Source organism: Rhinichthys klamathensis, unplaced genomic scaffold, assembly GCF_029890125.1.
Source record: "Rhinichthys klamathensis goyatoka isolate OS25496 unplaced genomic scaffold, OSU_Roscu_1.1 h1tg000004l_1, whole genome shotgun sequence".
In the NCBI taxonomy this organism is placed as follows: domain Eukaryota; kingdom Metazoa; phylum Chordata; class Actinopteri; order Cypriniformes; family Leuciscidae; genus Rhinichthys; species Rhinichthys klamathensis.
This window is the reverse complement of record NW_026606557.1, coordinates 2,796,437-2,809,287: the sequence shown is the minus strand read 5'-3', so window position 1 is coordinate 2,809,287 and position 12,851 is coordinate 2,796,437. Positions and strand designations below refer to the sequence as shown.

Sequence of the window (12,851 nt, the reverse complement as noted above, 5' to 3'; positions counted from 1 at the left end):
GACTTTAAAAACATAAATGCTCATTATTATACATATTTTCTTGTATTTCGTTTGGTATAGACATTTCTCAAGTGGCTAAATGTTGTTTTGAAAGTTAGCTAAATTAACTGAAAAAGCAAATGACACTGAAAGCCTCCACACATTCAAGTTACAAATGGCCGTGTCGCTCTTGCGTTAAAAATAAGGTGGGGATTGGATGCCAATTTCTTAACACATCACACAAATCTATCCTACGCATGCAAAGGTCAATGAAACGCACCTAAAACCTCCCTGTGAGGGGCGAGGTGGCTCGCTCCGTTACATGGAATGTTGTGGAGAGGAGCGGGGCTCGGGCCAGGCCCGCCGCTGCCTAGCCATAGGTCTGCCGAGGGGTATCTGTAGGAGGGTGTGGGGTGGTCTTGAGGATCCAGGCTGTCCGGATACGGCTGGGGGGAGCTGGAGGAGATCCTCCTCTGGTACAGAGGCCGCCCAGGGCCCCGTGGTTCATACTGAGAGACAGAAAATGAGCGTGAGAATAGGCAGAAACTAGATTCTCATTTGGATGTATTTCTGTCCAACCCTTTGATTGAAACATCAAAAACAGTGCAAGTTCATTTGAATGCCAGAGATATGCATTTTTGCATTTGTTGTTCTTTTTTCCAGCCTATATTTATATGCCAAATCACACAAGTAGTCCTAACAAGTCTACCAAAAATACCAAGTGTAACAACAGTCATTTTAAAAGCAATATTCTGGGCTTTTTTACCCTACATTATGCATTTATGCTGTTTTTACCACAGACAATACATTTCCACATGTCCTTCAGTGTGTATAAATAGAGCTGCACAAGTCTGGATAACTTGAGAATCATGATTCATGAACTAAACACAATAACATGTAATGTACTACAGGTTCTGACAAAATGTTAATTGCCGCAGTCTACTTCAAATGATTCATTCAAATAATTCAAATAAAAAAGTTTGAGTGAATAATTCAATTACTCGTAAGACTTCACTTGTTTCATTTACTGGATGAATCAGCATTTTTGAACAAATCTCTTGAATGAATGATTCAATGACAAATTCATTTTTAATAGTTACTTGTCGCCACCTACAATGTAATTGATCATTTTTATTTGAAGCGTCAAGTTACTTTCAAAGGGTGATTTGCTCTATTTTGATCACTACCGTGGATATCAGTGTTTTATCCGAACTATAAACTTTTATCCCAGTACTTCTGTGGTCATTTGAATATTAGTGACACAGAAAAAATGATACTGTGCTGTTGAAAAGGCTGTTTTTGAAGCTGTTTCATACCTTTCATTAACTGCTCTCTGGATCAGAAAGCAGATTTGAATGTTCGCTATGAGTGTACTTGTCAGGTGTTTGAATCGAGATTGCGATCTTTCAACGATTAATTGTGTTAAAAGTTAATAAACGTCATAAGTTATAAGTAAATAGGAGCAAATTAATTCACAATCAACGCTCAGAATATACAACCATCAAACATTTCCAATCAACTCCTCCAGTCGGTTTTATCCAATTTTAGTCTTGAACTTAAATTTCCTTTATACACTTGGTGTCAACCGCCTTTTACAAGACAAGTAAAAGTTTTTTTTTTTAAATCACAAGGGGGCATTTACTGATGTATAATAAAATGTGAAAATATCTTGACTGTGTTCACCACAGACCAAAAAAAAACTAGAGCCCGACCGATATGGATTTTTGGGGGCCGATGCCGATACCGATAAAAAAAAAGCCTGATACCGATATTTCGGACGATATTATTTATGTGTACAGTAGCAATATTATTTATGTGTATTATAGTACAGTACCAGTCAAAAGTTTGGACACACTTTCCTATTGGTGTGTACAAACGTTTGATGGGTACTGTATATAGAATACACAGTATTTAAACAGAATAAATATATAAACGTTTTGCAATGATCACTCAAATGTGGTGATCAAACACTTGAGTGATATGTAATGGAGGCAGGGTGAATGATAGAATGAGAATGATACATTTGAGCTGTAACCAAACTAGTTTGCATTGCATGCTATATTATATTATATTCTAAATACTGTTGCATAATCTTCACTGACGACTTTGTCTTTTAATTTAGTCACGTTATATAAAACAACTTGTATCAATAAATATATCAAAAGTGTCACTGACATTATCTTCTATTTTTAGTCTTAATTCCTCTAATCTCTACCAGTGGAGGAAGAACTCAGATCTTTTTACTAAAGTAAAATGTATAATATCATAATGAAAACGTTTATAATTACATAATGTACAGACTTTTATACTATTTTAAATAAGTAATAAGCAAAATGTACCTACTAAACGTCAAACTAGGCTACTCTTAATGCAAAATGGCCCTATATAAAGTGTTATAATTATATAAATTATTGGAATATTGCTTGATGTTGTAACGTAGCGTTATAGGCGGAATGAGCTTTAACACTGTGTCTACACACGCGGTCGTTATTGCTCACGTGAGTCGCAACAGCTGTTTACCCGAGACGCGGAAAAGCACCGGTTACAGAGCAGAATGGGCCATCCGTTTACTGTTGGAGAATTGTCGCTCGCGCCACGCATTTTAATCAATGTTTAATAAATTAATTGCCTGGATTTAATAAATAAGAAGTAGGCTAAATATAGCAGACAATATAATTAGGATTTCTCAGCTGCGCGCTTGCAATAGTCACAAGCTCACACAATACGTGACAGAGGCTGGCAGCAGAGAAATCAATTCAGTGAATTACACTGCGCAAATCACAAGTAATAGTCTACTACCCACTGGATGAAGAAGGGTTGGCTCTCAACAGAACATATAATATTCATTTTATTTTATTTTTCGTGTTTGCATTTATGAGGAAAAAATGGACGTGACAAGCTCCGAAAGCGGCACTAAAGTGCTTTAAAACTTTCACATAGGCCTACCTCGAACAGAAAGCACAAAGCCTTTCATTAAAGTCAATTTCATTTTGTATTAATTATATCTTAATTTTAATCAATGTTTCATCAACCAAATGCCTGGATTTAATAAATAAGAAGTAAATATAACAGACAATAGATAATCTCGAAACGCGGCGAGTGAACTGCAACTCGTCTCATAAATGAACCTAAACTCAGCACATAGACCTGAGAAATATATCTATTGAAATGTCTACTTTCAAACAGAACAAATCAAAACGAAAGACAAACTGCTCTCTGCTTATGTAATCCTTCTGAAATGTACATTTCTCTCTGGTGCGTTCAAAGATCGCGAGTCCGCATCCTCAACTTCATCTTTGCAGCCCACAATGACTGAAAACACTTGTTATTAATAAACAATTAAAATGTCTCCTTGCTATATTTGATGTATTCATATCATTGCTTTTGCCAGTTCATTGTGACAGCTTTTAGGTGCTTTATTGGCAGCGCCACCCTTACATGAATCATCGCACGCCGCATTTTTTTTAATATTCATTTATCGGCCATTATAAATGCCGATACCGATAGTTATGAAAATGCCTAATATTCCCATTCAAAACTCGAAGGAATTGAGTTTTAGTACTCATTTATGGAATGTCCCTTTAAAACAAACTCAATTCCTTTCATCCAAAGTGTCTGTGATTTGTAAATTTTCAATGAGAATTGTCCATTTGAGGCCACATTATGTTGTTGAGAGTTCAACTTTTGCAAATATGCGCCAATGTGAGTATAGACACCGAAGCAGTGAATGAGGTGCGAGGACAACTGAACAGACCAAAGGCACCCCTTACCTCTTCTACGCTGTGCAGGGTGCTCTGCGGGGCCTGGAGCTGCTGTTTCTGCTGCTGGTGCTGCAGCTGCGTGAGGGGGCCCTGCTCTTGCCTGTGCGCCATCGCCTGCAGGCCAAAGGGCATGCCGTGGCCCAGCACGTGGCTCTGGGGTAGGCCAGGGTGGGGCCAGTGGGCCTCCTGGAGGAGGTACTTGACCGGAAGAGGCCCCGCTGTGTGCTCGGGTGGCAGGGAGAAGGAGGCCTGATTGAAGGCTTGGTGCTGCTGGAAGGGCTGACCGCCCATGGGCATCTCTCGGCTGGTGTCGGGGTAGGAGGGCGGAACCGGAGCTGGGAAAGGATTGGGGCCGGAAGTGTGATTTGAAGTAGAGGAAGAGGGAGATGGCAGGTCTCCGGGGCTTCTGGGCTGGACTTGACGGTACTGAAGGAGGCGAGACTGAGGAGGGGGCATTTCGGCCGGCTCCCGCTGCTCATACTGCTCTTGAGGGAGCATTTCACGCAACAGACCAGGATATCTGGGTGGAGAGGGAAGAAAAAAACTCATATAGTCAGAACGGAATACTAGCTTACTACTTACTGCACAGTATATCCTGTATACGGCCTACTATATTATGAAAAATTGTGGAACAGCAGCATGCTATATTGTGAATTGACCTTAGGAAGCTTTAAAATCATCACGCTAAAGTTTTCGGTTCCCCCAGGAAAGTGTTCACTCGTAAAACTTCGAGCGAGAAACCCTGCGTTCGCTCACAAATCTTTTGCATTCACCTAAAATATCTTGGGTTTGCTTGTTAAACATTTGTTCTCCCGAGACGTTTGTTTGCTCACAAAACTTCTGTCCTCACAAAAAACCTTGCATTCGCTCACAAAGAATGCCTTTTTCAGAGGTACGCAAAACGTTTGTGAGAGAATGCAAAAGCATGGTCAATTTTGATCAACATTGCTAAATTTTTCCTCCCGTCTCAAATTCTTTTCCATCAGTGTGTCCCTTTAGGGGCTTCGAAGCATCCAGTTATCAGTATATACATTATGAAATTTTACAGAGTACTGAAATCTAGTATCGTCTGACTCGCAAAACAACTAAACAGCAGGACAATGAGTCTTCTAACCTGGGCATGGCAGGCCTGGGCTCCTCCTCTGCTGCGGGGCCTAGGCCCCACCCGGCTCGGAGGAGCTGCTGTGGGAGCCGCAGACCCGGCTGGCCAAGATGAGCCAACTGCTGCGCCAGGGGGAAGGGGGCCACACCGGTCTGCAGGAAGGGAGTATGTTCACCCCACTGACCCACACGAGCCTGCTGCTGTTGCTGCTGCTGGCCCAGAGCATCCAGCCCAGAGGAAGCCTGACCATCTGTGACAACACAATAGAGAAAGCCCTGTGACAAGCTGGAAAAACACAAAAGGTCTGTTCACCAAATCCCACCATGACCTTTTCAGCTGAAGTTTTCCAAGGGATTCTGATGACCCAAACCATTAAAACGCCAAGCCTAAACAACACAAGTTTAAAATATTTCCAAATTTTCGCTGTCACAAGGACGGGAGCTCTCTATGATGTTGGTCTATGGCTGCCATGACGTCATGTCGCTGTGGGTTTGAAGGTGTTCTGGGGATTGGTAGGATGTGGTTGATAATGTGTTCAGAGTAGTTCTGAGTGGGTTGCTATTGTGTGCTTCAGACTCTGTTAAAGGAGCTCAGATTCAGACTAGTTTCTCTTCAAAAACTTTTTGTGAAAAGGCTTTTTACTTGTCAAATTCAAACTCTAGGGCACAGTACTGTGGAATTTATGAGAAGCCTGAAATATTGGAACATGGCTTAAACTTAAACTGTCGAAGTTGCTGGCAGAGCAAATTCAAAACTGTCACACAGAAAGCAGTCGGAATAGACAGTAAAGCACAATAAATCAAAGACAATAATAAAGCCTTTTGAAGCGGTCTTACGTATGCACATACCCAGAGTATCACCCAACAGAGAGTCCAAACTCTCTTCTCCAAAGCTGTTGAGGCGTAGGGGCTGCTGGTGCATCTGTGGGGGCAGGCCTCTCACCACACCCTTCATATCCTCAGCCACCCCACCTGGAACTGCTCCCATCGAGCCGTCCCCACCCTCCATCCCCTCCAGGACTGGAGACTGCAGTCCGCGGTGTGTCATTGGAGGCCCACTGAAGAACGACGGGGGGAACGAGGAGGCCTGAGGGTGGATGGGGGCCTGCATTCGGAGGGGAGGTCGGGGGAGCCCATACTGCTGCGGAAACTGGCTGTTTCCGGGGTGAGGGGGGAAGCCGGGATGTGGGGGGGCCAGGTGGAAGTTGAGGGCCCTCTGTGCCTGTGGGTCTTTGCGAATCAGGCGGCTGCTGGGGAAGCCCAAGTTGGACTGGGGCTCTGGACTCTTGTTATGCACTGATTCTGGGTCCCCCTGTAGAAAGTATAATCATTACCAACGTGCGACTCTAATAGAGGGTGTAAAAGAGTAGGAGAAGTGAAGTGTTTTGAGCATGCGAGGTTGGGTGAAGATAGACGAGGTCCATGTTTCAAGTGTTCTTGTGGGAAGGGATAGTGGGTGGCTCCTTTGATTTACTTCAGATTAAACTGGGAAGGACGTTTGATAAATACGAAAAGGGAACGGGCGGATGGATGGTACCTGTTTTTCCTTCAGCTCGGGGGCTTTCCTCTCGGGTGTCAGCAACCTAGAATGCTCCGTTTTTCCATTAATGTCGATTTTCCCTAAAGAATGGCAACAAATCAGCACATTACAACCATATATGGCGTGCATCAGTTGAGCTATCAGTACTGTTAAACTGAAAGAGTTTTACCATTCCCACTGGGCTCTTGAAGTAGATCTTTCTCAGAGGTGGGCTGCTGGTTCAGGCCCAAAGGAGAGGGGTGACCGAACCCGTACAGCACAGGTGAGGCACGACTGGCTGCCGGCCGCAGGTTGAGGTTGTACGCGGCCATGGCAGCCGGGTGACTCATGATGCGAGGATCCACAGCGAAACGACTCTGATAGCCGGGCCAGGGCAACTGGTGAAGAGAAGGTGAGGTTGATACAAGTGTACGGGATGTTCAATAAAATACATTTACAGTGGATAGATTGAGGACCTTCAAATTAAAACCAACAGTAAAAAGAACTAGAGAATGGGCTGAAGTGTCTGGGAGAACGTACCGGAAGAGGCATGGGCATTACCATATTGCCCCCATAGACAGCGGGGACATAAAGGATGCTGGCCCCAGGGTCGATTCTTTGAACAGGGCTTGGTGATTTCCCGGAGGCTGGAGCTCCTGCTCCAGGTGGAGTAAAGGCCTGAATCGGGTTCCCCATCAACACAGCAGTGCTGGGCTGAACTAAAGATACAAACATCAACCAAAACTGAGACTAAAGGAATCAACAGCTATATCATACTTTACAATCTTACATTGATACTCTTGGATGGCAAGTCCAACTCATCTCCGACAACACTTCTAACTGATCTTTTGCTCAATAATTGGGTTTTTAACTGTTTGATTATTGAGCAAAGTATTGTGTATTCTATTGTAACTTGATGTAGTTTGTGAATTGGAAACACTTACATCCTAAGCAACCTGGAGAAAACTAATGATGAAATAAGAAGTCTAATCATTTTTCCTCCAATTCATACATTTGCTAAACCCTAAACCCAAATTGTACTGTCATGTACACATTAACACACTGTTAACAAGCAAGAAAGGTAAAAAAAAAAATTGTAACAGAGAAAATTGTGATTTTGGTTATGGTTGTTTATCTGTTGTCAAAACCAAATTTCTTGGCAAAAAGTATTCGCAAATGTGTGCCAACACTGATCAATAGTTCTAGCAAAATACGTCTCCAAGTCTCATTAGTTTAGTAATCTAATTAAAATCTCTATTCTCCATCTGGCGTTCACAACAATCTTAGCACTCATTTTTGATAGCAGATCCAGTACAGCATTTCCATAAAACATTTATTTTTGTGCACTTCCCGAATAGTAAGTTTGTAAATGAAGTTCAAATTAGGGCTGCACGATTTGGGGAAAATGCCATATTGCGATTATTGAGGTCAATATTGCGATATGCGATTGCGATATAATGAACAAATGGTTTCATGAGTCAACTTGCTTGGTTCTAAAGCAAAATGCACACACAGATTAGTGATAATTCTGAAATGTGTATTTCTCAACTCAAACTAGCAACAACAACTAAATTATTGATAACACCTATTTGATCAATAAGCCATTGATGTCTGAATAAAAATTTATTTAATTTTAATTTAAGTGAACTTCAAAAAATCCTCACAAAAACCCATAATGTCATATTTACCTGTGCTCTTCCTGTCTAACAGGTAGGACATACAGAAATTGAATAAAGTTATCAAACAGTCTGCGCTGCATAAATAATAAATTATATGGACTAAAATCCTATTTAAAGCTACACAAGTTCTTTGGTCAAGAGCAGTGAGTGTTTTTCTCTGTTTCCTTTGTTCTTTGATTAACTTTACTGACAGAAAGCATTATTGGATGCTGGCCCTTTAAGAGTTGCTGACAGAGACGCGGATCTCACACGCGCCTTATTCTCTCACAACTCTTTACGACCATCATAAGACTGCTCTTATGTTATGAAGACACTCGACAAATGATATTTTGGCATAATTGTGTGTGTTATTGTTCGTTCACTTCAAGCGGAAAGAGAACTGTATTCTGGCGCGCGGTCTGCATGCGCATGATACTGGCGCGCGTCTTTCAGTCAGGACATTCACAGGCAGCGCGCTCTTTTGACTAGCTGAATGGTTTAAAGCATTCGCATGAATAAGAGCGGGATCATGTAACACTAGCCAAAGGATGACAAAAGGTAACAGATACTGCATTAACAGCCCTAATTTGTTTATTTCATATAAAATCGCAGTATTTTGCGTCATATAATCGCATAGGCTTGACATCGCGATTACGATTGCGATATGATTAATCGTGCAGCACTAGTTCAAATGAATCATATCCCAGCTACCGTTTATTGGTGAATCTCGTGAAATGAATCAAGAACATGTCCAGGTCAAATTTCACCCCAAAATAAGAAACCAGAGCGAGAGAGGAAAAGAAAAAAAGAAAATGAATCCAGTTTTTAGGACCATTTTTAAAAGGCTCCAGGATCACTCCGACCCTACATAGGACAAGTGGTTTGAAGAAAGGATGGATGTTCTTGACATGTTTCGTGGAGATTCACCCAACAATGATTTTAAGGTCAGATCTAAAATCTCCAGTGTGAAACTTTACGCCCTGATACACCCTAATCTGTACCAATTTCAGGGTCATCCCTGCTACAGATTGAACCAGTGTGTTAAAAGCCCAACTCCTCCAGAATCGTTACGCCACAACCACCCCCGAAATGTCCTCATGAGCGACCTGGCTTAAGTCATTTGCCCAGACACACACGGCAATCCAAGGGAGTAATTCAGAGAGAATTGGCGCTGCTGCCACACATTATCGGTGGGATCGTGTTTTGATTGGGCAAGAAGCGAGGCTGGAAGGAAGCTGGATCCACTTCACTGATCTCGTCTCTCTCCGACTCCTCTATTCTCTCTCTCTCTCTTCTCTTTCTGCCTCAACAATCACTCAAGCGGCACTCTACAAACTAATAACTTCGATTCATACTGACAACACTGTCACATCACACCAATAATATCCTCAAACTCTCCAATCAGAGGTCAAAAACCGTGAAAATATCTCCTTCACGAGGGGCCGAAAGCTGATGACCTCTCCGTCACATTCTCCAGGTAACTACTCAATGTGAATGTTAAACGGGTAAACTAAAGTGGCTTATACTGTCTCAATACACATGTTTTTAACACTATAGTATTTTAAAAGGCTTTGTAAAAGTAATCCATATGAATTGAGTGGTTTAATCCAAGTCTTCTTACATAGTGCTTTACTCTTTCATTGTCAATACAAGATCTTGACCAAAAAATGATGCACCTCTTGATGGAAATAACATCACAACATGTATTTCCATCAAAAAGTGCATACATTTTTGGTCAAGATCCTGTATTGACAATGCAAGAGTCCACCACTCTGTAAAGTCTCCTACATCTCATCCCAAAGACTTTCAATGAATTTAAGATTTGGACTCTGAGGTGAAAATGATTCTTCATGCTCCCTCCCAACCATTCTTTCACAGTTTGAGCCTGATGAATCTTGACATTGTCATCCTGGAATATGGCCATGATGTGTCTTCCTGCATGGTTGTTTAAGAAATGAAAAGCTTCACACTCCATCAATTAGTGTTAGAAGAACTGTTGCCAAACATAAAACATGCTAGAAACATGATAAACACTGCATTAATGATCCAATCATGGACTCTTAAGCATTTGCCTATTTTAATCCAAATTTTTTTTTTTTTGGCCAGGCAGGCAGTGTATACACAAACACAATAATTTTTTAAAACTAATTACTTGTTAATAATATTCTAGTACTGACTACAACTATTTGATTATAATTGTAACTGTTGTATTGAATAGTTGAATAATGTAATTGAGTAGAATTTATCATCTAACACCACATGATGTAGCATCTTGGTAGTTTTTATGTAATAGTGTAGAACAATGCTTGCTTTGTCCCTTTGGCAATGGTTTATTTGTTACCAATAATATATATAATTGCACACAAATTGACGTGTATTGACATGATTACGATATTGCGGCAACCGTACGCTGTACCACTTCAGAGCTAGAGAACATGTAATGGGAACACATTCACCCAATTAAGTGGTGCCTTGAAAATGTGTGAAAATGTTCAAACCTTCAATAACAAGAGGTCAAAGAGAGAGACTTACCAAAGCCTTCAGGGGGGAAGGGTTCAGTGTGATTGGCCAGCTGTCCTTTTGCCTGTGGAGAAGAGGAAGAGGAGGGTTTGAGTGATTCATCCACACTACTGCGTTTTAGTTTAGAAACGGAGAATTAAAACGAATACGATCTCCGTCCACACCAGCGTTTTAGCTGCGTATTAGAATTGATCTCCGTCCACATTAAAACGACTGAAAACGCGGATCACGTGACCATTCACCAACACTGGGCATGCGCGTGCCGGTGTAAACACAACTTCATTGATAAAATTATCCCACCATGCTCTGGGTTAACCCCAAACCGACGCTCCATGTACGGTCAACGCCGCCGCTGCACACGGGAATTGTCACAGATCGCTCGAATAATAGCTTGACTCTGGCGCATGTAGGCAGTTATAGCGCTGTAAAATGCAGAATTTACTTGTAAAAAACAGCTGCTAGCAAAGATATACGCCATGACTGATGACACCCAATCATAGAGCCGAGCGTGAGCCTCTACTACGTCATCGTTTCTAAAGTCCTCCGTCTTGACCCGTCTACACTAAAACGCCCTCCGGAGATTCAAAACGAAAAACGGATCGGCAGCGTTTCTAAACTTCTCCGTTTTGGGTCTCCGTTTTTGCCGTTTTAGTGTGGACGGGAGGTGCAAACGTAGCAAAAGGTCTCCGTTTTTAAACGAAAACGCCGTAGTGTGGACGGGGCCTCAGTGCTAGAGGATGAAGGAGACTGTGTGGGGAAAGTGAAGGGGGAAGGGGTCTTTTCCCATGTGCTTACAAGTCACAGGGTCAGGGGGTCGTGCTTCCCCTTTCTGTGCCGACTGTCACCTTGCACACGAGCATCGCCGTGAGGCAGCACTGATTTGTCAAAACGCTTACAACGGTTTACTTCCACATGGTCAGGGAAATCTCGTCTGAGATGTTCTTGATACGAGAGTCGGGGGGGAGTTGGTTCCACGTGGGTAGAGTTTCAGTAAAATGAGGGCAGAGGGCGGTTTGAGGGGGCGGATGATTTCCAAGAAAAACGGCACTAACTGGAAATATAATCAGCGAATGGAGTGGAACAAACTCTTGTTCTTGGTGCCTGAATAACAGCACTGCAATGTACTAGAAAAAACCCTTGCTTGTCTTTTTTTTTTGTGTGTGCTGCCAACGACTTCCGAATCAGAGTCCATTGGTGCGATTCGTTGGGAAAGCATGCCTTTTCAAAGCAGATCAATGTTGTTGAGTGCATACAGAATGGCATACTGACGGCATCAATGGGCGATTCAGTCGTTCTGCTGGGCCGAATACTGGCAGCGCTGAGCACTGATGCTCTGGGGTCAGCACGTTAGCAGGAACCACCGATCACGCTAGTTATCACAATAGCATGTGATGAGCTACTCTCTGTACAAAGCCTGTGAAATTACTGCACAGAAATGGGGACGCACCTGTCAAGAGATGGACGAAATCAATGGCGATGTCTATAATTACCACACACCAAACAAGATACATCAGGGATAACCATAACATGGTAGTTTCTTCCCACGTCTGTATGGAAAAGCTATTCTGGACTGAGATTTTAGTTAAGGATGCAATAGCTTTCAAAACAGGCAGTCACCCTTGCAAAGCAGTGCTGATCATTGAAACAAATCGCCTCAAACAGAAAGTGCCTTCGTTGTTGTGCTCTGTGAACAAATTCAACGCTCTGGCTATTAAGAACTCCATGATCATCTGTGCTTTCTGTAAATACGACCACTTGGTCTTGACCCCTTTGACCTGGTGACATCGTTGTTACAGTGATAAGGTTAAGTCTGGGAAACTGGAAAATTAGTAAGCAAAAACGTAAGATTGTATATTTTGTGAAATAGCAAGTAAAAGCAGTTATGGTGGTTGAACATTCCCACGTTCGCCATTGATCAGACAATTCTGGGGTTCAGAAATTGGTTGGCAAGGGCGAACCCTTCAGCTCACTCTCCATTGACACAAAAATTGATTCACCTCTTTAAAGGGATAGTTCACTTTGAAATACATTTTTTGATATGTTTTAGCTTACCTCAAGGGCATCCAAGATGTGGGTGTCTTTGTTTCCGCAGTAGTTTCAATTTTGATATTTTTAGGTCAAACTGTTCGTGTCTGTCAGTCATATAATAATAATAATAATAATAAGTTTATTTTATATAGCGCCTTTCTCAAACCCAAGGTCGCTTTACATAGTGGGAAGGAAAGTATACACAACAGCAACAACCAAAACAATACAACAAAGACAAGTTATCAGTATGAAGCTATGAGTTTGGTGTGGAGAAATTATCATTAA

General features: G+C 42.0%; 1 protein-coding gene across 3 annotated transcripts in view; it reads right to left on the bottom strand.

Annotated features, from left to right (window-relative positions):
- Positions 1–12,851, bottom strand: part of helz (helicase with zinc finger) — an 82,650-nt gene that overhangs the window by 1,553 nt on the left and 68,246 nt on the right. For all 3 annotated transcript variants that reach the window (XM_056251367.1, XM_056251375.1, XM_056251384.1), the window contains exons 23-30: positions 10,551–10,602; positions 6,901–7,079; positions 6,551–6,758; positions 6,379–6,461; positions 5,691–6,153; positions 4,855–5,092; positions 3,750–4,260; positions 260–488 (exon numbers count right to left, since the gene is read on the bottom strand). In XM_056251367.1, coding sequence (XP_056107342.1) covers positions 260–488; positions 3,750–4,260; positions 4,855–5,092; positions 5,691–6,153; positions 6,379–6,461; positions 6,551–6,758; positions 6,901–7,079; positions 10,551–10,602 — 1,963 coding nt within the window. The remainder of the gene's footprint in view (positions 1–259; positions 489–3,749; positions 4,261–4,854; positions 5,093–5,690; positions 6,154–6,378; positions 6,462–6,550; positions 6,759–6,900; positions 7,080–10,550; positions 10,603–12,851) is intronic.